Source organism: Cynocephalus volans, chromosome 10 (genome assembly GCF_027409185.1).
Source record: "Cynocephalus volans isolate mCynVol1 chromosome 10, mCynVol1.pri, whole genome shotgun sequence".
Lineage (NCBI taxonomy): Eukaryota > Metazoa > Chordata > Mammalia > Dermoptera > Cynocephalidae > Cynocephalus > Cynocephalus volans.
In genome coordinates this window covers 55,335,116-55,361,543 of record NC_084469.1, presented here as the reverse complement: position 1 = coordinate 55,361,543, position 26,428 = coordinate 55,335,116, and the positions used below count along the sequence as shown (strand labels likewise).

Genomic DNA, 26,428 nt, shown 5'->3' with positions numbered 1-26,428 from the left:
TCCAGGGGACTTGCTGGCCTGGGAGCTGATATGGTGTGCTCTGAAGCCCTCTTCTCCTCTGCTAACTCCAAGCAGCTTCACAAAAAGGGTGCTGCTGTGGCTTTGCCTTCTCTTGCCATCTCCTACCAGCCACTCCATGTGCTGCAGCTGTTCCTTGCTCCTCACCATGCCAGCTTGGAAGCATCTGGGGATCAGAAGGGTTAGAGTGGTCCCTTCTCCTTCTGGCTACAGCCTCTCATACCTTCACAAACTCTATGGGTCTCTCCTCCTGTTCCCACAAGCTCCAGCAGTCCCACAATGGCTGTTTTTGCTTTTTAATAGCTGTAAGTTGATCATTTATGTGTGGGAGCAATGCTGGGGATCATCTTTTCTGCCATCTTGATGACATCACCAATCAATAATGTTTATAACTTACTCTCAAATGGTACAGAAAAAAATAAATGTATCTCATTGAAAACAAATATGTGAAGTATAAAATTTCACATCTAGGTGGAGGGTAAAATCAGTGTTTATTGTTGAATGGCTTCTATGTTTCTCTCTGTCAGAAAATTTTCATAATAAAGTTGGTAAAAAATTTCCAGATTATAGCTTTGTGTTTGCTATGCTTTAAATTTCTACATTATTATTATTATAGGTAAATTCCTTCACACCTCTCTCTGATGCTACAACAGCTATATTCCTAACATCTCCTCACTCACTAAATCCTGTCCAGATGTAATTTTCTGGTAGAACTTATAATGTCTCAATTCAGATCTTCACATGTTCTTTATATTCTAATCAGATATCTTAAATCAGTTTGAGCTGGTATAACAAAGCACCAAAGACTGACTTATAAACAGCAGAAATTTATTTTTCACAGTTAGACTGGAAGTTCCAGGTCAGGATGCCAGCATGCTTGGGTTCTGATGAGGGTCCTCTTCTGCATTATAGACAGCTGACTTCTTGCTGTAGCCTCACATGATTGAAAGATTTAGCTAGCTCTTTGACCTCTTCTTATAAGGATATTAATCCTAGTCAAGAAGGCTCCACCCAGATGATCTAATTACCTCCTCCAAATACCAACACATTGAGATTTGGATTTCAACATATGAATTTGGGGGGGATCACATGCAGTCTATAACATAGATTTTATCACAGACAAACTTCCTGACATATAATAAGTGATGCGTGGCTTGTCTAAATACATTACCTTTTATGTCTTCCTACTAATAAGTTTGCTAATAGTAATGTTGATGATAATAAAAATAATATCCAATATTAATTTTAAACAGTTTTGGGGCCAGATACTTTTCATAGTATCATACATGTTATAAGCCATTAACCACACTTTTTTACAACTGTGGCACCAACAGGTAAATGTTTTGACCAATATCACACAGGTAGTAGAGTAGTGGAAAGGCAATGTCATTGCTAAAAGCCTTTCCATTGATTGTTACATTAACACGTTCATTTTCTAGGATGACTTTCCTTAAATTTAATGAGTAAGAGGTATTAGAAGTCTCTTATACATTTATTAACATGTCTAAAGAAAGATTAACACATTGATAGAATTTCTTTGTTATGAATATTTTGATATTCTGCAAATAGAGCATGATATGAAAAGGCTCTCTTAAGTTACATTATGAATTTTCTGATGTTGATAAAGATGTGAATGTTGTCTAAAGGGCTTCCTACATACACTGCACTCATAGGGTTTCTCACCAGTATGAATTCTCTGATGTTCAGTAAGGTGTGAATTACGTCTAAAGGCCTTCCCACATTCTTTACACTCATAAGGTTTCTCACCTGAATGAATTCTTTGATGAATTCTAAGGTCTACACTACGACTAAAGGCCTTCCCACATTCCTTACATATGTAGGGTTTTACTCCTGTATGAATTTTCTGATGTTGAGTAAACTGTCCACGCCAACTAAAGGCCTTCCCACATTCTTTACATTCATAGGGTTTTAAACCAGAATGAATTTTCAGATGTTCTTTAAGATTTCCTCTACGAATAAAGGCCTTTCCACATTCTTTACACTCATAGGGTTTTTCACCAGTGTGAATTCTCTGATGTTCACTAAGGTAGAAACCAAATCTAAAGGTCTTCCCACATTCTATACATTTGTAGGGTTTCACATCAGTATGAATTTTCTTATGTAGACTAACTTGAGAGCGCATTCTAAATGTCTTCCCACATTCTTTACATTCATAGGGTTTTACACCAGTATGAATTCTTTGATGTTCAGTAAGGACTGAACGAAGCATAAAGGCTTTCCCACATTCCTTACATTCATATGGCTTCTCACCAGTATGAATTCTATGATGTACTCTAAGGTCACCACTGTAACTAAAAGCCTTCCCACATACTTCACATTTAAAGGGTTTTATACCAGTATGAACTGTTTTATGCCGATTAAGCTGTCCACGGACATTAAAGGTTTTCCCACATTCCTTACATTCGTAAGGTTTCTTACCTGCATGTATTCTTCTATGTTCAGTAAGGTAAAAACCAAGTCTAAAGGCCTTCCCACATTCCTTACATTCATAAGGCTTTCCACCCTTATGAATTTTCTGATGACGGGTAAGTTGTCCACATGCACTAAAAGCTTTCCCACATTCCTTACATTCATAAGGCTTCTCACCTGTATGAATTTTTTGATGTTCTGTAAGGTAAAAACCAAGTCGAAAAGCCTTTCCACATTCTTTACATTCATAAGGTTTCTCACCAGTGTGAATTCTCTCATGTTGAGAAAGTTCTAAACTACTAAAAAAGCCTTTATCACATTTCTTACACATATAGGGTTTTTCACCAGTATGAATTCTCTGATGCCGATTAAGTTGTGGATAAAGTCTAAAGGCCTTCCCACATTCTTGACATTCATAGCGTTTCTCACCAGTATGAACTCTCTGATGCAGAGTAAGTCCATAGTTATGACTAAAGACCTTCCCGCATTCCTTACATTCATAGGGTTTTTCACCAGTGTGGATTTTCTGATGTAGAGTAAGGTGATAGACACTATTAAAAGTACTCCCACATTCTTTACAATCATAATGTTTCTCATCAGAATAAGTTTTCTCATGATGAACCAAGTTTGAGCTACAACTAAAGGTTCTCCTACATTCCCTATATTCATAAGAGTTCTCACTATCATAAATTCTATGATTCAGAGTAAAAGCTGAGTGTTTTCTATATGTTGGCATTTTTTTATAGATGATTTTCATTCGACTAGAATCTCTCTCTTGAGGTCCTTCTTGACCCTCCAACTCACTTTTGCCCTGACACTCATTTTTCAAAATGGATCCTTTAATACCAAGAGTTTTATTTATTTCTGTTTTCTCCCATTTGGATAAACTGATTTCATAAATGTCTTTTTCTGGAGATAACTTCTTGGTCTTATGCCTGGAGAACAAACCTGAAAGTAAACAAAAAAGCAAACAAAGATTATTTTCCTGTAGCCAGCAAAATATAAAGCTTCCATCTTCAAAATAGGAGACAAAGTGAAAACAATTCTCATTAGAAGTTAAATGGCTTAGAAGAACTTTACAATATAGTTATATAATTTGAAATCAGGTCAGCTTAGAAAATGAGAGATTACATAAATTTGTGGTGATATGGCAGATAGTTTACAGAAGTGGTTCTGAAATATCAGTGTGGATCAGAATCATCTGGGGAACTTGTTACAAATACTGTTATTTAGGTACCACCCCAGACCAAGTGAATCAAATCTACAGGAGTAATTAATTGATATCTGAATTTTTAATGACCCCACTAGATGATTCTGAAAAGAATGAAGTTTGAGAATCTCCATTTAACAATTTTAATAGTTTTCCTCTACTCTTAAAATAAAATCCAAACATGTTACCATGGAACATAACAGGTCCTTTGTTAACCTAAAGACCTCTTTCAAAGACACTGTCTTCCTTACTCTCTCTTATATGACACTTGCTTCTATTGAGCTCCTAGCTTATGCCACAACCTTTCCTATTTGATACAGCTTTTGACAGGCTATTTCATCTCCTAAAAGTCTCTGTGAAAGACTAACTCCTCCTCATCCTTCAATCATAAGTTAAACATCTCTTAGACAGAAAGGCTTGCCCTACTGACTGTAAGTCAGTCCATATCCTTTATTCTCAATTCCAGCATCATTTTCCTTTCCTCTATTTCATAATTTTCAAATGCACATCCATTGATTTTCTCTTTGCTCTTCTGTTTATTTTCTGATACCTAAATCTTCCCAAAGGAAGATGGAATCCTTATTTTATTCAACAATGAATGACAACTCACTAGCACAGAGCACGTGTTAAATAATAAACTGTAGTATAAGTTAATCATTGTCTTAAAAATTATATGATACTTGAAGTAAATATTACAAAGATAAGTCACTGTGTAAGACAGCTGAACATCATAGTAATTCCTTAATTTCTATAATTTTACAACAATTACAGAATATTTCTCCCCACCTGTAATCTCTTACACCTTACTACAATAATTAAATGGACTCCTTCCTCCCTAACTTTCTTTATAAATCCAAGGTAGCCAAGCCAAATGTATAAAAGGAAAAAAGGCCCTTGTTTTGCTAAATCATGTTTTAAATGACTATCTATTTAGATAGGGATATCTGTACCACTGTTGTTCATTGCCTACTGTGCATAAAGATGTGTATTAATTACAGATATTCAGTTGAGTTTTACTATTATTCAACCATCTTGCTGGATGCTCACTCTACTTCCTTCATAACATTTCCCCAGATTTCCCTTCTATCACCTTACATCTAAAACCAACTATTGTAATTTATGGAAAAGTATCTGAATGATTTTTTTAAGATAGTATAAGAGGCAATATGCCATATTGAATAGTCTTTGAAAAAATGAAGAAACTTGGCAATTTTATGGAAAACAGAATAACTGAATATTATGGAGAAATCATCAGGAGACTAGGAGGGCCAGGGAATCTACTGAAAAGGATATGTTGAATGGAAGCAGGAGAGTGGCAATTTAGATAAGAGAAGAGCCTAAGAAAAAGCTAAATATTGGGTAAGCCAAGCTCAATTTGAAATGGAGAAGAAATTGTCTGTGATTAGAGTATGGTAAATGTAAAAACAAAAACAAAACAAACAAAAAAACCAGGCAGTTAAATAAAAGTCTCAAACGTAATGCATTAAAAATTGAAATAAATGACAACAGCAGAAAATTAAAAGAGCTCTTCTTGTAAACAATGTAGTTAGCTAAGTAACTGTTGATTAAATGAGGAAATACAAATTAAAATATCAGACTTTCTAGAAATTTTTGATTATAAATACAACATAGAATGGATGACATACCAATTTAGTGCTAATAGGAAAAACATTATAAACTTAAATGCTTATGTTAATATAAATGTAAGACCAAAAAAAACTGAGTTAAGCATCCTACTCATAAAGTTAGAAAACAAAGTAAACTGAAGGAAAGCAAAAGAAAGAAGCAAAGGAAAGATGCAATAAGTAAAAAACCAGAAAAAGACAAGAAAGAACAAGTAAATCAAAAAGCTCAGTAAGAGAAGTAGAACACGAGCCTATCTAATCAAGAAAATGAGAGGAAGAGCAAATTTTAAAAATAACAAAGGAGAAATAAGTGACCAGAGCATACTTTTTTAGATTATGGAAGACTATTTTACAAATAAATCTGAATATGTAGATGAACAGTTTTCTAGTGAAAAAAGAAACCTGATCAAAACCAACCCTAGATGAGATAAAGTCTAGATAGATAAACTTGCCTAGAAAAAATAGAGATGGCTATCAAAGAATTATCCCCTAGAAAAGCTAATAGCAATGAGCATGCCTACCAAATTGTGATCTCTAAATATTATTCCCCACTAATATCAACCTGGGCACTTTGGAAATTTCACAGATTCTTGATCTGAAGCAGGAAAGGTATGAAGTGAGTCTAGGACTTCTTGTGCCAAAAAGCAAGAAAGGTTGCAAAGATTAGTACATAACAAAAGGACTAGGCTGGAAAAATATTGTGACAACAGTAGGATTTTTAAAAAACTATCATTTGAAACATTTAGTCAATGGAAATCAATAAATCTATAGTGATAATTTTTTTTAAAAGGTCACTTCTTTGTCACCAAAGTGACTATATAAATAACTGTACTTGGAAAAGTTTAGTTCAAAAGGAAAATCAAGCACCCTTTTCTTATTGGAACTATACATCAAGGTAACCTAATATGACACGCACACATGCACATGCACACACGTGCACACATACACACATAATCAACCCTGGGCTCTTTGGAGAACTTCTCTGGAGAACTTTTGTGAATTTCTGATCTGTAGCAGAAAAGGTATGAGGTGATTCCAGGACTTGTGTCAAAAGGCAAGGAAGACTGCAAAATTAATGGGTGATGAATGGATTCATGGATATATATATCTTCAACAAAAAAGTTGTGTCCATAATAAAAAGAACTAAAAATAAGTAAAATATACAGACAATCAAAAAGAAAACTGTGTAAAAGATTTCAATGGATAAAAATAAGTAAAATATACAGACAATCGAAAACTGTGTAAAAGATTTCAATGGACATTTCTTAAGATATCCAAATGGACAACAAAATAAAGCTACTGAACTTGACCAGTTGTCAGTGAAATGTAAATTAAAACACAGTGTGATACTACTACACAGAATGGCCAAAATGAAAAAAAGAGAGAGGAAAAATAACAAGTGTTTTTGAGATTGTGTAGCAACAAGAATTCTCTTATATATTCCTAGTGGGAGTGCATGTTAATACACCATGTACAAAAACTGTTTGAAAGTATCTACTAAAATTGAATACATGAATATCCAGCAACCCCAAATTGTACCCCTAAGTAGATAGTTAACATAAATTTGTAAATGTATTCACCAAAAGACATGCACAAGAATGTAGAAGAACCAAAAAACTAGAATCAACCCATGTTCGTTAATAATAATAAAAAAAAATTAACTGTGCTGTATTCATACAACAAAAAGCTATACAACAATGAGAATAAGCAAAACACAACATGGAGGAATCTCATGAACATAATAATGTTGAGTTTAGAAAGGTATACAGAAGAGTATATACTATACGATTCCATCCATAAATGTAAAGTTCAAAAACAGACAAAACCAATCTCTGTTATTAGGGAGAATAATGACTGGAAGGAGCCATTAGGGCAGGAGCTGATAGAAATGGTCTGTTTTTTGATCTGGGTACTGGTTTCATGGGTGTGTTCACTGATAATATGTACATTTTTTTCTATATATTTCAACAAAAAGTATACTTTAGACAACCTGAAGTTCCGGTCAAGATGGTGGAAGAGACCGTCCCCAGCGTCACTCTCTCCCACAAATCAACCAATTTACAACTATATAAAAAAGCAACAGCAGCTAAGCTGGGGCTGCTAGAGCTCAGGGGAAGAGGAGGAGAGACCTATAGAATGCATGAAGGCAGGAGAAGTCATGATGAGAGAAAGAAAAAACTGCTCTGACCATTTTGTGCTGCAGCCACTTTAAGGCTGGAACTGCTGAGCACATGGAGCAGGACCTGGCAAAAGCCGCAGCTGTGCTCTTCGTATGGAGTTGCTTGGAGGTGGCAGGAGAGAAGAGGGCCTTGGTGGCCCCCAGGCCAGCAAGACCACTAATAGGGTTCCCGTGGACCCACATAGGAGTAAGGAGCCAGAACAACTGAAAAAATGGAGTCACTCAGAGGCCGGTGAGTCCTTGCAAGGGACTGGTGCATGGCCCATCCCCCAGGAAGTGTTTGCAGCATGGGCAGTGGGAGGGACAGGCTCACCAGGGGAACACTGGGGCACAGCAAGGACAGCTGATCTGCACCCCAGTGTAGAACCACTCAGAGGAGACTGGTCAGGAATATAGAATTGTATGGGTTGCAGTTTGGTGAAAAGACTCAAGCCCAGATCAAACTTACTACACAACCCAGGTGCGCCAAGTCTCTGGAGAGCTGGAAGTACCTATAAAGTCAACCATTATAACCTGTGCTGCACAAAAAGCCTTCCCTAGGGAAGCAGCAATTTAGCTAAACCTCAGAGCTCAAGTACTGGTCCCAACAGGAAGCCCCCCCCCTTAGAAGTAGGCAAAGGACACACAAAAAAATTAGTTCTGGCTCAGACACACCACCAGTGCCTGGGGCCTGGCCACGGACCCAAGGGATGGAGCTGGGGACTGGACCCCCTTCCCCTCAACCAGGCACACCATACCAGTGCTTCAGGGCTCACCTGGGGACCCTAGGGATGGAGCCAGGAACCAGACCCCCTCCCCTCAACCAGGCACACCCTGCCAGTGCCTCGGGGCCCACTTGGGGAACCAAGGCATGGAGCTGGGGACTGGACCCCCCCTCCCACAACCAGGCATACCACACCAGTGCCTTGGGGCCTGCACAGGGACTCAAGGGATGGAGCCAGGGTCTGGATCCCCTTCCCCTCAACCAGGCATACTGTGCCAGCGCCTTGGGCCCACCAGGGGAACTGAGGAATGGAACTGGGGACCGGACCCTCCCACAACCAGGCACACTGCCAGCGCCAAGGAGCATGCCAAAAACATCACCTCCATGTGCGTGGCCCACCACAGCCACCACAATAACCATGGCTGCTATGAAAGTGGCTAGACTAGGCACAACCACCATGCAGATGGTCCACTAGCCACTGGAGTGCATTGACACAAAGAGTCATCAGCAGAGATATAGAAAAGAAGAGGATGTCTCTCTCCACAAAGCCCATTCCAGAGTGACAGAAGAAGCATCTGCTCTATGATAATATTGTTAGATCTGATCATACCTCTCAGCATTGGACAGATCATCTATGCAACAAATCAACAGAATAACCATTATTCTTTCAGAAGGAGAGAAGAAATCTAGGGTAATTAGAGGGAGGAGGGGGAGGAAGTGGGGGATGGGGTGAGATTGGACAAGGGGCATAAAGAATAAGTATGATTTGAAACAATATATATGCTAGTAATAATGATTTGATCAACATATCTAATGTGGAACTCCAAAAATATGTATAATCAATTTTGAGTCAATAAAAAAAGTATACTTTAAAAATGTATTGAATAGAAAATCCACTAAAACAATGGAAACATATCAGATACATGACATAATAAATAACATAAGGAAATAACCACCGAAACAGAAAAAATTTCTTCTGGCCATAAAAGAATCAAAGGATCATATTTACCCTCCAGATTAAATAACTAAAAATACCAGAAAATAAATAATGGTTTATAGACTATGAACAACAAGCAATGCAGTACTGTGATCCCTGAGTGAAAGGAAACAAATGAATTGACTCCTATGATTAATGTAGCTTACTGCTTGGAAGAGTAACCAGGCTTCAGCAAAGGGAGGGAGAAATCAAACCAAATAGGACTCAAGCAGACTCAGTGAGGTGAGGAGACAGAGATAAGAGATAGGGGGCTAGAATTTGTGAGGCAGAATAGCAGAGCTCTGAGATTTGCAGAATGTTCCTTTCAAGTCATTAGCTGAGTAATACGTGTGTGGAAGATGGGACATTACCTGTATCCAAGGCAAGAGCCACCAAAAAGTAATAGGACAGTTCCTAGGAAGACTAATCCTGAGTAATATACACACACACACAATGAAAACAAATAAACAGGTTCAGTAAGCACATAGGATACCAATTGTATGACTATGTACCAGCAATGAATAATATGAAGTAAAGAAAATAATCAAAATAATATTGCTTGTATTGATCTTTAGATTCATCACAATCCTAATTAACATCCAAGCATGCTTTTTTTTTAAATTTCAGAAACTGAAAGGTTGATCCTAAAATCCATATGGAAGAACAAAAGATCCAGAATAACCAAAACAATCTTGGAAAAGAAAAACAAAGTAGAAGGACACACATTCCTGGTTTCAAAACATACTACAATGCTATTGTAATCAAGACTGTGTGGTACTGGCATGAGAACTGACACATAGATAAATGGAACAGAATTGAGAGTTGAGAAATAAACGTTTATATTTATGGTCAATTTATTTTTGAAAAAGGTGCCAGGGCAATTCAATGGTGAAAGAATAGTCTTTTCAAAGAATCTTGCTGGGAAAATTGTATCTATATATGCAAAAAGACATTTGGACTATTGTCTCATATCATTCATAAAATTTAACTCAAAGTAGATCATAGACCCAATGTAAGAGCCAAAGCTTATTCAAAAAGGAAAAAAAAAAAAAAGAAAGAAAGAAAGAAAGAAAGAAAATCTCTTTGACCTTGGAGTAAACAGAAATTACATACAACCCCCCCCCCCAAAAAAAACCCTCAAAACCAATAACAACAAAAGCATGAAACATTAAATTAAAAAATTGATGGACTGGGACTTCATATTTAAAACATTTCCTCTTCAAAAAGATATTGTTAAGCAAATGAAGTTTCTGGTTTCCGGTTTGGCGTGGAGTTTAGCAGTCACCACTCCATCCCACCAACAAGTAAAAAGCTGAACAAACCGAAAAATCAACCCTTTTTAGATCTGTCAGAAAAGTGAGGTCACAGGGCAAACTTCTGTGCCAAAAGTTGGAGAGACAAATGGGTGGATACAAAGAATCATAACTTAGCAGAGCTGTGAAACCCATGGGCAGAAAACACTGTGCAAACCAGTGCCGGGGTAGCAAGACCTGAACTGTGACTGATGAACAGCTGAAGGCTCAATGTGGACAAGCCTATGAGATAAAAATCCCAGAGGGAGCCCGTTATAGGGGGCACCTCATGCTTTTGTGAGTTTTACCTCCAGGACTTTTAACCAGGTCCTTACAATGAATATCAAAGAAAAATTCCCTCATGCTTCCAGCAGTGGAGGAGAAAAGTACTCATTTTGAAATACTCTAAAGCAGTCTGTTCCTAACAAAACCTGCCCTCAGGAGAAATTATTTTACCAGAGCCTAACTGACCTAGGAGAAAGAAAATACCCAACTCCAGCCCTCTAAGCCAGCCTGTCCCACCTAAGAAGGGAAAAAAACGAGAAGCATTGGTGAAGTTCAAAGCCTGGGGCACAAGCTCACCAAATGACTGAGGCCCAATCTTGAAACTACAGAATGCTTCCTCTCCCCCAACACCTTACCACTATATTACTAAAGGCTTATTTATCACAGTTCCTTTTACCCAATACATCATGTCCACCTTTCAACAAAAAATTAGAGGACAAATTAAAAGGCAAAAAACACAGTTTGAAGAGACTAAACAAACATCAGAACCAGAGTCATATATGGCAGGAAAGTTGGAATTATCAGACTAGGAATTTTTTTAAAACTATAATGAATATGTTAAGGGATTTTATGGAAAAAAATGGACAATATGTGAGAACTGATGGATAATGTTAGCAGGGAGATGGAAATTCTAAGAAAGAATCAAGAATAAATGCTACAGATCTAAAACATTGTAATAGAAATGAAGAATACCTTTGATGGGATCATTAGTAAACTGGACACAGCTGAGGAAAGAGTCTCTGAGCTTGAGGATATAACAACAGAAATTTCCAAAATGTAAAAGAAAGGGAAAAAAGACTGAAAGAAACAATAAATATCCAAGAATTGTGGCAACTACAAAAGATGTAAATATACATGATGGGAATGCCAGAAGGAGAAGAAAGAAACTGAAGCAATATATAAAGCAATAATGACTGAAAATTTCCCCAAATTAATGTCAGACATCAAACCACATATCAGGAATCTCAGAGAACACCAAGCAGAATAAATGCCAAAAAATCCCTACACATAGGCACATCATATTCAAACTTCAGAAAATTAAAAACAGAAAAAATCTAGGAAGAAGCCTAAGCAGGGGAAAAAACCCATCTTACCTATAAAGGAGCAAAGATAAGAATTACATCTGACTTCTCCTCAGAAACCATGCAAGTAAGAAGAGACTGGAATGAAACATTTAAAGTGTTGACAGAAAAAAACCCCACTACCCTACAATTTGGTACTCTGTGAAATTATCCTTCAAAGGTTGAGAAGAAATAAATACTTTCTCAGACAAACAAAAATTGAAAGAGCTTGTTGCCAGTAGATCTGCCTTGCAAGAAATAGTCAAAGAAATTATTGAGAGAAGGAAAACTTAAATCAGTAATCTGAATCTACATAAAGGAAGGAGGAGCATCAGAAAAGGATAAATAAAGGTAAAGACAAAAACTAGTTTATCTTTATCTAACAAATAACAGCTTGTTCAAAATAATAATAGCAGCATTGTATTTGACTATGTTTATATATATGCTTATGAATGCTTATGTATAAGTGAAATGAATGACAGCAATGATATAAGAGATGGGAGGGAAGAATTATGAATATTTTGTAAAGGCATCTGCACTACCTGTGAAGCAATATAGTGTAATTTAAAAGTGGACTTACTTTAGTTGTAAATGTATATTGCAAAGTCTACAGGAACTGCCAAAAAAGAAGTATAATTAATATGCTAAGAAAAAAGAGAAAATTGAAACATAATTGAACCATCAGTCAACTGGATATACCTGACATCTATAGACTACCTTATCCAACAACAGCAGAAAACATATTCTGCTCAGGCTCACGTGGAACATTCACCAAGACAGACCACATTCTGCTCCATAAAAGACATCTTAACAAGTTTAAAATTGTCTGCTCTTAGGCCATAATGGAATTAAAATAGAAATCAATAAAAGAAAGATAGCTGGAAAATCCCCAAATACTTGGAGATTAAACATTTCTAAATAACACATGGGTCAAAGAAAAGAATCTCAAGAGAAATTTAAAAATATTTTGAACTAAATGAGAATAAAAATAAAACCTATCAAAATTCGGCCAGTGCAGCAAGAGCAGTGCTTACAGGGGAATTTATAGCATTGAATGTACATATTAGAAAAGAAGAAAGATCTAAAATCAATCATCTAAGCTTCCACTTTACAGAGCTAGAAGAGTAAGTTAAATCCAAAGTAAGCAGAAGGAAGGAAATGATAAGCCTTAGGGTAGAAATCAATGAAATTTAAAACAGGATATCAATACAGAAAATCAACAGATCCAAAAAACAGTTTCTTTGAAAATATCAATAAAATCAATAAGCCTCTAGCCTGGCTAACTAAAAAAAAAAAGAGAGAGAGAGAGAGAGAAGACACATATTACTAACATCAGAAATCACAGAGGGGACATCATTACAGATCTCATGGACATTAAATGGATAACAAAGGAACATTACAAACAATGTATGCCCACAAACTTGATAACCTAGATGGAACGGTTTAACTTCTTGAAAGAAACAATCTGCGAAAGCTCACATAATGAAAAATACACAATTGAATCAATAATTAATAACCTCTGAAGCGGATAACAGCAGGCCCAGAAAGACCAGTGAGTTCTACCAGACATTTAAGGAAGAAATTATATGTCAATCTCTTCCAGAAGATAAAATCAGAAGGACTACTTCCTAATTCCTTCTATGAGGCTGGCATTTCCATAAAACTAAAATCAGACAAAGACATTACAAGAAAAGAAAACTACAGACCAATGAATCTCATGAATGTAGATGCAAAATTCTTTGACAAAATATTAGCTAATTGAATCTAACGATGTATAAAAAGAATTTATGCTCCACTACCATATGGGATTTAACTCAGGTATACAAGGCTGGTTCAACATTTAAAAATGTTATGTTAAGTGAAATAAGCTGGGACAGAAAGAGAAATACTGCATGTCCTCACTCACAAGTGGGAGCTGGGGAGAAGGAAGGAAGGAAGGGAAGGGAGGGAGGGAGGGAAGGAAGGAAGGAAGGAAGGAAGGAAGGAAGGAAGGAAGGAAGGAAGGGAGGAAGGAAGGAAGGAAGAAAGGAAGGAAGGAAGGAAGAAAGGAAGAAAGGAAGAAAGGAAGAAAGGAAGAAAGGAAGAAAGGAAGGAAGGAAGGAAGGAAGGAAGAAAGAAAGAAACAACAATCACAATAATTCCTTGAACTTTCAAAAGGGGAGTGGAACTGAGGCCACCAGAGATGGGAAAGGGGCAGGAGGAGGGAGGTTAGGGAGAAGTTGACAAAGGGCCACAAAAAATGTTTACACTGTGTAATGACAAAAATCAATCATATCACTAGGCTAAGAAAGAAATCACATGACCATATCAACAGATGCAGAAAAAACAACTGACGGATTCTAACACTCATTCATGATAAAAGCTCTTAGCAAATTAGGAATAGAGGGAAATTTCCTCAACTTGATAAGAACGTCTACAAAAAACCTACAGATAACATTATATTTAATGGTGAGAAACTTGATGCTTTCCTGCAAAGATCAGTAACAAGGCAAGGATGTCCCCTCTCACCAGTGGTTTTCAATGTTGTACTAAAAGTCCTAGATAATATGGTAAGACAAAGAAAGGAAATAAAAGATATACAAATTAGGAATAAAGAAATAAAACTGTCTTTGTTTTAAACTGTCTACATGATAAAATGCTATACATAGAAATTTAACATGTAGATAACATGATAGTCTATGTAGAAAATCTGAAACAAGTGATCTAAAAACTCCTAGAACTAATAAGTGATTATATTAAAGTTGCAGGATACAAAGTTAGTGTACAAAAGTCAATCGCTTTCCTATACGCCAGCAAAGAACAAGTGGAATTTGAAATTAAAAACTCATTACCATTTACATGAGCACATCCCCCAAAGTAAGGCACTTAGGTATAAATCTAACAAAATTTGTACAAAATCTATATGAGGAAAACTCCAAAACTGTGATGAAAGATAACAAAGAACTAAATAAATGGAGAGATAGTCCATGTTCATGTATAAGAAGACTCAATATTGTTAAAATTGTTATTTCTTCCTAACTGGATCTATAGATTCAACACAATCCCAATCAAAATCCCAGCAGGTTATTTTGTGGATACTGACAAGCTTATTCTAAAGTTTATATGAAGAGGCAAAAGAACCAGAATAGCTAACACAATACTGAAGGAGAAGAACAAAGTTGGAAGACTGACACTCCCTGACTTCAACACTTATTATAAAGCTACAATAATGAAGACAGTGTGGCACTGGTGAAAGAATATATAAATAGATCAGTGGAAGAGAATAGAGAGACCAGAAACAGACCCACATACAGTCAACTTATCTTTGACAAAGGAGTAAAAGCAATACAATGAAGCAAAGATAGATAGTCTTTTTTCAATGAATGGAGCTAGAACAACTAGACATCCACATGCAGAACAAAACAAAAGATCCAGACACAGACCTTACATCCTTCACAAAAATTAACTCAAAATGGATCATGGACCTAGATGTAAAATGCAAAACTATAAAACTCCTAGAGATAACATAGGAGAAAATAAACATGACCTTGGATTTTGAAAATCACTTTTTAGATAAAATACAAAAGGCATGATCCATGAAAGAAATAATTGATAAGCTGGACTTCATTAAAATTAAAAACTTTTGCTCTATGAAAGATGGTCAACAGAATGAGAAAACAAGCCACAGACTTGGAGAAAATATCTGCAAAAGACACACTGGGTAAAAAACTGTTGTCCAAAATACACGAAGAACTCTTAAATCTCAACAATTAAGAAAATAAATAACTCTATTAAAAAAATGTGCAAAAGACCTGGACAAACACTTCAACAAGAAAATGTGCACATGGCAAGTAAGCTTATGAAAAGATGTTTAATTAACATCATATGTCATTAGGGAACTGCAAATTAAAAGAACAATGAGATACCACTACGTATATATAGAATGGCCAAAATCCAAAACAATGACAATGTCAAATGCTATCAAGGATGTGGAGCAGCAGGAACTCTCACTCATTGCTAATGGGATTGCAAAATATTACTGCAACTTTGAAAGACATTTTGGCAATTTATTACAAAACTAAATATTCTTTTACTGTACTACCCAGCAATCGTACTCCTTGATAGTTACCCAAATGAACTAAAATGTCCACACAAAAACCTGCAAATGGATGTATATAGCTGTTTTATTCATAACTGTGAAAACTTAGAAGCAACTGAGGTATCCTTCAGTAAATGAAGGATATATAAACTGCAATACATTCATAGAATGGACTGTTATTCAGTGCTAAAAGAATGAACTATCAAGCCATGAAAAGACATTGAGGAAACTTAAATGCATATTACTACGTAAAAGAAGCCAGCCTGAGAAGGCTACATACTGTACGATTCCAACCATATGACCTTCTGGAAAGGGAAAAGCTACGAGACAGTAAAAAGATCAGCGGTTTCCAGGGGTTAGGTGGAACAAGGGATGAACAGGCAAAACACAGAGGATTTTAAGGGCAACTAAACTATTCTGTGTGCTACCACAACTGTGGATACATGTCATTATACATTTGTCAAAATCCATAGAATATACAACACCAAGAGTGAACTCTAATGTAAATTATGGATGTTGGGTGATAATGACATGTCAGTGTAGGTTCATTGGTTGTAACAAATGTATAACTGAGAGATCAATAGTTTGGGAGTTGTGCATGTTTGGGGACAGGGAGTATATGAGAACTCCGTACTTTCTACTCAATTTTCCTGTGAAACTAAAACTATTCTTAAAAATAAAGTTTATTAATTAAAAAAGTCACTCCAGAAACTAGGAGAAAATATTGCAAAATATATATCTAATAAGTTGATTCCAAGATATATAAAGAATTCTACCAAACTGAGAAGATAAACAAAATAGATTAAATAAATGAGCATCTTTATGACCTTGTATGAGTCAAAGCGTTCTTAGATACAACACCAAAAGTAACAATTCATAAAAGAAAAAAGAATTATATATTTAGTTTCATCAAAATGAAAAACTTTTGTACTTCAAAAAGCAACATTAAGAAAATTAAAAGATATGTCACCACAGACAAAGAAAATATTTGCAAATCATATATTCTAAATGAAAGGTTTATATTCATAATATATTTTTTAAAACTCTTGCAACTCAATAAGACAATCTAATTTTAAGAATGGGCAAAACATTTAAACAGGCTTTTCACCAAATAAGATAAACTAATAGCTAATAATCAATTGAAAAGTTGCTCAACGCCAACCACAATTACATACCACTGCACACACACTAGAATGGCTATACTCAGAAAGATAGGTAATAGCATGAGTTAGTGAGGAGACAGAGAAACAAGAATCCTCATGCGTTGTTAGTGGGAAGGTAAAATGGTACAGCAAGTTTAGAAAACATTTTGGCTGTTTCTTATTAAGTTATACTCACCATATAACCCAGCAATTCCACTCTTATGAATCTGCCTAAGATGAATTAAGACATATGCCCACACAATGATATATACAGCCATGTTTATAGTAGCTTAATTAATAATAGCCCCAACGTGTTTAGTAAACTATCCAGATGTCCATCAACTGGTGGATGAATAAACAAAATATGGTATATCCATACAACCAGAATACATTCAACAATAAAAAAGAATGAATTACTACTACATGCTACCTCACAGATGGCCCTCCAAAACATTATGCCAAGTTTAAAAAGCAAGATGTAAAAGACTATATATTGTATGATTTCATTTAAATGAAATGTCCTTTTCTGAAAAATCTCAAAGATAGAAGTATAGCAATAGTTGCTTAAAGGTAGAGGTAGAAGCAACATGTGTTCAAAAAAAGACTTGTAAGCAAGTATTCATAGTACCTTTATTCATAATAGTGAAAAACTAGAAACAAGTTGCATATTCATAAACTACTAACAAATAAACAAGTGGCATATGCATAAAATGGAATGTTATTCAGCAAGAAAAGGGGATTAACGTCTGAGAGTTGCAACTACTTGGATGAATCTCATAAGTAGCAGAAGTGGAAGAAGTCTAACACAAAAAGACTGCATACTCTGACTTTTTTCACATAAAACTGTAGAAAAGGGAAAATTAGTGAAAGAAAGATCAGTTACTTGTTAAGGGTTGAGGGTGGGGAAAGGATACTGACTGCAAAGGAACACAGTGGAAACTGTTGGGACGGTGGAAATATTCTAGACCTTTATAGAAGTGGTGATGGTTGCATGACTACATACATTTGTCCAAAATAACTGAATTATACACATAAAATTTGTGAATTCCATTATGTGTATATCATACCTCAATAAAGCTGATTTGAAAAAAATAGTGAGGTTATTTTGCAAAGTGCTATGTAAAGTTCTAACCAAAAAAAATCCTCAAAATTACAGAATAAAAAATTTTAAGGAAACTATTAACTTCCAATACTACTAGAAGAGATCAAAAGCCTAAGCAAATGAGATTCTGTTGTGAAACAGCTACCCCTCCAGTTTCATAGAAATCTATCAAAGTTTTAAAGAGCATGTAATGTCAAAGTCAGTTGCACTACTCTAGAAAATAGAAAAAGATGAAAAGTTATCATTCTTTTTGTAAAACAATAGCTGACACAATTAAGCAGAAGAATTTGAGGTAAAAAGTTCTAAAAAAGCATGAAAAACAATCATGATTTACAACTGACCTGATTATATACAACCCAAGAAATTCAACAACAACAAAAACCCTTCGAATAAAATACAAAAAAGAATTCAGCTTGATACAGGGGAATCAACATAATGTATAGAACTTAATAGCCTTTCTATATATAAAAAAGTTAGTTGTTTGGGGGATAAAAAGCCTATTTTCAAAAGCAAGAACAAAGACTATACATAAGAATGAATCATGAATAAATGTATAAAACCTAAGAGGGATAACACTGAAATCCTGTTTAAAGACCCAGAAGTGGACTGAAATAATAAAAACACATATCATATTTGTTGATGGGAGGGCTTCATCATAAAGATGTTCTTCCTCAGTTCATTTAGAAATTTAACAGGAAGGCCAATAAGAATGTAACAGGTTGCATAATATGTTAAAAAAATCATATTGTACAACATATATATAACAATTAGTGTATTTAATACTCTTTACTGAATGTATGTTATACATGCTCAAAACAAACAAAAAGTAAAGTGGAAAGTCAGAAAATTAAAACTGACAAATAGTCCTAGAAGACAGTGAAAAGGAATAAAGAGATCAAAGGTTAGAAAACAATTGACATGAAAAATATCTCTAGAAGTAACAAAATCTATTTAATAAAAACCCTAGAATATAGCAAATACAAAGAATGGAAGGGAAATAATGTTGCAAGGAATAAGCAGAGGAAAGTTTTGAGAAAATAAAGATAATAGTTTTCAGACCGAGGGAGGACAACTGAGTAGAAAGCTGAGTAAATACCATACTTCATCAGTTTTAAGTTGCACAAATTTTTAATTAATTAATTTTTCATTTTAACATCTAAGAAACTGTGATGAGCCTTACAATTGATTGTGTGTCCCAGTTTAATTGGCAGTATTCTTAATCTTTGATGGTAAATAAAATAATCATGGTTTTACAGATGTATGGCTTTTTGATTCAACTTAACAAAGTAAGTACAAATATGAAATTCTACACCTAAAAACCTAGTAGAAAATTTCAGAACACTAATGAAAAAAAATCCTGAAAAATTCAAGGAGAGAAAAGACAGCATATCAATAAAAGATTAAGAATCGGATCAACATCAGTCTTTCATCAGAGATATGGATATAAAAAGACAGAGGAGCAATTTTTAAGTTTGGAGACAAAACTACTGTACTTAGGATTATATAGCATGACAAACTATCAAATGTCCATCAAATAAAGACTTATAGGCAAGCAAGCAAGCCCTTGTACACTCTACCTGATAGATTACTGGGAGATGAAATCCAACAAGGAGACAAAAGCACCATAAAACAGAGTGGACAAATAAATTAGCAAAAATTATTAAGTCTAAATTAGCATTGATTATAATAAATAATTTAAAATAACAATCTGGAAATAAAGTCCCATTTATCAAAAAGGGATGTGGGGGTATTATTATTTGTAAACAACATAATCACTTACCTAGATAATCTCCTAAAAAATTTACAAATAGTGTCTTCAGGAAACCTCTAGCTTTACAATATATTAATAATAACTTATTAGATATTATAACAGAAAAAGTGTTCCCAATTATAATATCAACATAAAACACAAAGAATATATCAAACAGGAACCATGCAATGTCTCTATATTAAAAATGTATAGACTTTGAGGATATAAAAAACCACTTGCTTAAATGTAAATATATACCAGATTCAAGGGCAGATACAACCCAAATGTCCTTGCATAGATGAATGGATAAACAAAATGTGGCATATACATACAATGGAATATTATTCAGCCATAAAAAGGAATGGGGTTCTGACACATACTACAACATGAATGAACCTTGAAGACATTAAGCTAAGTATAACAAACTAGATGCAAAAGGACAAATATTGTATGGTCCCACTTACATGAGGTACCTAAAACACGCAAATACATGGAGACAGAAAGTAGATTAGAGGTTACCAAAGTTGGGGGAAGGAAGAATGGGGAATTATTGTTTAATACTTACAGAGTTTCTGTTTAGAGTAATAAAAAAGTTTGGGAAATAGTGATGCTTGGTCACACAACATGTGAATGTAATTAATGCCACTGAATATATAAAAGTGGTAAATTTTATGTTATGCAAATTCTACCATAATTTAAAAAGAAGTAATTATAACTGCAAGTTGTAGAGGTCTGACAACTTTTTAAGGCTGTAAATAATAGAAATCTCTAAGAATTTATCTATAAGAAATTAATGATCAGTGATTAAAAATGAAAATATTATCAACATAAATGCCAAAACACAACAAACGTGAGAATTTTTACTGTTCATATTTAATTCCATAAAACACTGTGCAATTGACAAAGGTTACATTAAGACAACAAGGAAAAAATGAGCAGCCAGTGCACAAAATAAACATACATAAGCACAGGTTTCTGGTCAAGATGGCGGAATAGATGGTCCCCAGGGAAGTGGCAATCCCATCCCAGCAATGTCATCCCTTCCCCAGGGAATCAGCAGCAAAGCAACAATTTAGCTCAACCACAGAGCTCAAGTGCTGGCCCCCACAGGAAGTTCCCCCATTTTAGCAGTAAGCAAAGGATAACAGTTTAGTTCTAGTGCAGAGTTTGAGTGATGGGGACAGCAAATAATCCAACACAGAGCTGAAGGAAAAAGCAAAATACCCACAGACAAAGTTTGATATTAACTAGTAAAGGTCTAACACCACCAAGGAACACCTATGAAACCTAGAAGGAGTTGGAAGACCCCTAGGCTCCCAAGCCAAGGATGGGGGAGGGCTGTGGGCCTCGGCCACGTCCCCCCAACATCTGCAACCAGCCTAGTGATGACCACTGTGCCGCCACTGGAAACACCCAAGGCTCCTGAGCCGGGGTAGTGGGGGGCCAGGGCTTCAGCCACACCCCCTTTACATCTGCATCCAGCCCAGTGACAACCAAGCTGCTGCTGGAGGCTCCCTGGTCTCTCCTGCAGGAGTGAGGGGGTGCCACGGGCCACTGGCCTCCATCATGCCTACCCTCCTTCCTCCTTCTCCCACCCTATTTCCTTCTCCCTTCCTCTCTCCTCCTCCCCTCAGCTGCTCCGCAACATCTTAGAATGTATAAAAGAAATATTAATAAATAAATAAATTTTAAAAATAAATAAACATAAGCACAAAACAAATTCATGAGAATATGTCCAAACTCACAAATAATCAGAAATGAAGTAGGAGAAAAGGTAACTTTTATTTTATTAAATTTGAAGATTTTCATTAAAAAAATCAGTTATGTCAATGACGATAGTAGATGTGAGATTATCATAATTGCCCTCCACTTGCTTAAGACCTGTCATAATTAACCTAACTCTTTAATTCTTTTGCAAAGTATACTAAGGGAGGGCCTTGGCATGCTTGACATTCTCCTCTAGTGTGGTATTCACAAGTAGTCTTGCTCATTTTTCTTCCTACTGGCTAAGTTTACTTAAATTTAGCTGTGTTTGTTCCCAACTCTATTTATGCCAGTGCCTATTACTGCAAGCAGATAATTTAGTAATAAGGTAACTAAGGAATTTTTATGAAGGTGATAAGGCAATTGTTTCTTGTGAAAATCAGTTGACTGCTCTGGAAAACCTGGAACAAATGCAAGTTGCTAAAAGCACTGCTCTCAAATCACATGTAGATGACACAAGAGGAAGACTGGGAGTTTGGGGAAAAACAAAAGTTAAGTATTCATTGTTTCATAAGTGTTTTTAGGTTCTTTTCTACTGTGAGAAACTTGCAACAGAGATTAATAGACTCATATGCTGTGTGTGTGTGTGTGTGTGTGTGTGTGTTTTAGTTTATTAAGAAAGATGAAGCAGAACTATCATCGCTGGATCTCACTGAAAGGAAAGGTCTGGTCATTTATGGCAAGTTCTCTTCCATCAAGGAATATTTAAAATCAGAAATGTTATTCTCCCCTTTGAAGGCCAACAGGTTTAATTAAAGACAATATTAAAAATAAATCACTTGCATCTAAACTATTTTTGCCTGTTTAGGCATTTTTTCACAATCACTCTTCTTTGCTGATATGAGAAACTACACAGAGAGAATATTTATGACTATGGGAGCCGTATTCAGAATTTAAATCTAGGGATGGTTGATTAAGACAGCTGACTGATGTTTAGACTCTACAAAGAACCACATTTCTGATAATCAATTCTAATCAAAGGTGAATTACTCACTTAAAAGTACATCAGAGTAAAATCTTCAATCAAAAAAAGTTGAGAATCAGCTAAATTTTGCTATACGTATATTTGAAACTAAAAAAATTTAAATGTAAATGACACTGTGGAATGAAATAACATAAAGCTGTGTATACTTTCAAAGATGTATATTTTCTTCTAGTTCCTTAAAGCCCATTAAAAAAAAGAAATAAAAATTCTTCTATTTCCAGGCCATTATATAATGATAAAGGGAACTATCCAGCTAGAAGACATAACAATCATAAACATGAACACCCAGATAGGACCTAATACATTAATAGTGGGTGTTCTGAACACCCCTCTCTCAGCATAGGACGGGACTTCCAGGCAACAAGTCAACAAAGAGACACAGGATTTAATCTACACCCTAGACCAACTGGACTTGGCAGATATATATAGAACGTTTCACCCAACAGGTAAAGAATACACTTTCTTCTCATCAGCTCATGGTACATTCTCCAGGACAGACCACATATTAGGTCACAAATCTAGTCTCAGCAAATTTGAAAAAACTGAAATCATTCCAACAATCTTTTCAGACCACAATGGACTAAAACTGGAGATAAACAATAAGCAAAACACTGGAAGCTATACAAATACATGGAAACTAAATAATAGGCTCCTGAATGACCTATGGGTCCAAGAAGAAATTAAACAGGAAATCAAAAAATTTGTAGAAACTAATGAAAATAAAGATACATCATACCAAAACCTGTGGGATACTGCAAAAGCAGTACTAAGAGGCAAATTTATTACAGTAAATGCTTATATCAAAAAAATGGAGAGACACCAAATAAATGACCTAACGCTATGCCTCAAAGAACTTGAAAAACAACAACAATCCAAACCTAAAGGTAGTAGACAGAAAGAAATAATTAAGATCAGAGCAGAACTAAATGAAATAGAGACCCAAAAAACAATAGAAAAGATCAACAAAACTAAAGGTTGGTTTTTCGAGAAGGTAAACAAAATGGACACACCATTAGCTAGATTAACAAAAAAAAAAAAGAAAAGAAAAAAGACCCAAATAACAAAAATCAGAAATGAAAAGGGAGACATTACAACTGACACCACAGAAATACAAAGAATCATTAGAGACTATTATAAACAACTGTATGACAACAAATTTGAAAATCTGGAAGATATGGATAAGTTTTTAGACACATATAAATTACCAAGATTGATCAAAGAAGAGATAGAAAACCTGAACAGACCAACAATAAGCAAGGAGATTGAAGCAGTAATTAGCAATCTTCCAACAAAAAAAAGTCCGGGTCCAGATGGCTTTACAGCTGAATTCTATCAAACTTTAAAGAGGAGTTAATACCAATTCTCATGAAACTGTTCCAAACAATCAAAACAGATGCTACTCTCCCAAACTCATTCTGTGAGGCCAACATAACTCTGATACCAAAAACAGACAAAGACACAACAAAAAAAGAAAGTTACAGGCCAATATCTTTGATGAACCTAGATGCTAAAATCCTCAACAAAGTATTAGCAATTAGAATATGGCAACATATTAAAAAAATTATACACTATGATCAAGTGGGATTCATCCCAGGGATGCAAGGATGGTTCAACATACGAAAATCAATAAATGTGATACATTACATCCACAAGCTCAAGGACAAAGACCATATGATCATCTCAATAGATGCTGAAAAAGCATTTGACAAAATTCAACATTCCTTCATGATAAAGACTCTCAACAAATTAGGTATAGAAGGAAAGTATCTCAACACAATAAAAGCCATTTATGACAAGCCCACCACCAGTATTATTCTGAAAGGCGAAAAATTGAAGACCTTCCCCTTAAGGACAGGAACAAGACAAGGATGTCCACTCTCACCACTTCTATTCAACATAGCACTGGAAGTACTAGCTAGAGCAATCAGGCAAGAGAAGGAAATAAAGGGAATCCAGATTGGAAAAGATGACGTCAAACTTTCCCTATTTGCAGATGACATGATAGTATATATAGAAAAACCTAAAGACTCTATCAAAAAACTCCTAGAGCTGGTTAATAACTTCAGCAATGTTGCAGGATATAAAATAAATGCCCTCAAATCAGTAGCATTTATATACTCAAATAATGAATTAACAGAAAGAGAAATAAACAAAGTAAGCCCGTTTACAATTGTCACCAAAAAAATACAATACCTAGGGATCAATTTACCTGAGGTGAAAGACCTCTACAATGAGAATTACAAACCACTTCTGAAAGAAATTAAAGAAGACACAAAAAAATGGAAAGATATTCCATGCTCTTGGATCGGAAGAATTAACACTGTGAAAATGTCCATACTACCCAAAGTGATCTACAGATTCAATGCAACCCCCATCAAAATACCAATGACATTCTTCACAGAAATGGAAAAAAGTCTTACCTTTCATATGGAAAAACAAAAGACCCTGAATAGCCAAAGCAATCCTGAGCAAAAAAAAATCAAAGCCGGAGGCATAACTCTGCCTGACTTCAAATTATACTACAAAGCTATTATAACACAAACAGCATGGTACTGGTATAAAAATAGACATTCAGACCAGTGGAGTAGAATTGAGAACACAGAAATCACTCCTCAGGCTTACAGCCATCTGATATTAGACAAAGGCAACAACAATCTACATTGGGGAAAAGATTGCCTCTTCAACAAGTGGTGCTGGGAAAACTGAATATCCATATGCAGAAGAATGAAACTAGATATGCATCTCTCACCATACACTAAAATCAACTCAAAATGGATTAAAGACCTAGGTATGAGATCCGAAACTGTGAAATTACTAAGGGAAAATATAAGTGAAACACTTCAGTGGTTAAGTTTGGGCACAGGCTTTATGAACATGAGCCTGAAAGCACAAGCAGCAAAAGAAAAAAATAAATGGGACTATATCAAACTAAAAAGTTTCTGCACAGCAATAGAAACAATCAACAGAGTGAAAAGACAACCTACAGAGTGGGAGAAAATTTTTTTGAACTATGCATCCGACAAGGGACTAATATCCAGAATATACATAGAACTCAAGCAATTATACAGTAAAAAAATAAATGACCCAATTAAAAAATGGGCAAAGGAGCTGAATAGACATTTTTCAAAGGAAGACATACAAATGGCCAACAGATACATGAAAAAATGCTCAACATCACTAGTCATCAGGGAAATGCAAATTAAAACCACATTGAGATACCACCTCACTCCAGTTAGACTGGCTATAATCAAAAAGACGGTGAATAACAAATGCTGGAGAGGGTGTGGAGAGAAGGGAACACTACTGCACTGTTGGTGGGACTGTAAATTAGTACAATCACTTTGGAAAACAATCTGGAGGTTTCTCAAACAACTACAGATAGATCTTCCATATGAACCAGCAATCCCTCTTCTGGGTATATATCCAGAGGAATGGAAATCATCATGTCGAAGAGATACCTGCACTCCCATGTTTATTGCAGCTGTTTACAATAGCCAAGGTATGGAACCAACCTAAATGTCCATTAGTAGAGGATTGGATAAGGAAACTGTGGTATATATACACTATGGAATACTACTCTGCCATAAAAAAGAATGAAATGTTCCCATTTGCAACAACATGGATGAACCTGGCGAAACTTATGTTGAATGAAACAAGCAAAGCACAGAGGGATAAATACCGCATGTGCTCACTCATACGTGGGAGCTAAGAGAGAAAGGAAGGCAGGAAAGAAAGACCACAGTAGTGCCATGATCCAACAGAGGGTGGGAACATTCCTAGGGCTACAAATTGGAGTGGAGGGGAGAGGAGGAGGGGGAGGGGGGTTGG

The 26,428-nt window shown here is 35.5% G+C and overlaps 1 protein-coding gene across 2 annotated transcripts in view; it reads right to left on the bottom strand.

The window, feature by feature from the left end:
* Positions 1-1,609: 1,609 nt before the first annotated feature.
* The window catches only part of LOC134388646 (zinc finger protein 540-like), a 47,558-nt gene continuing 22,739 nt past the window's right edge, over positions 1,610-26,428 (bottom strand). For both annotated transcript variants that reach the window (XM_063111857.1, XM_063111858.1), the window contains one exon: positions 1,610-3,396. In XM_063111857.1, the coding sequence (XP_062967927.1) occupies positions 1,610-3,396 (1,787 nt within the window). The remainder of the gene's footprint in view (positions 3,397-26,428) is intronic.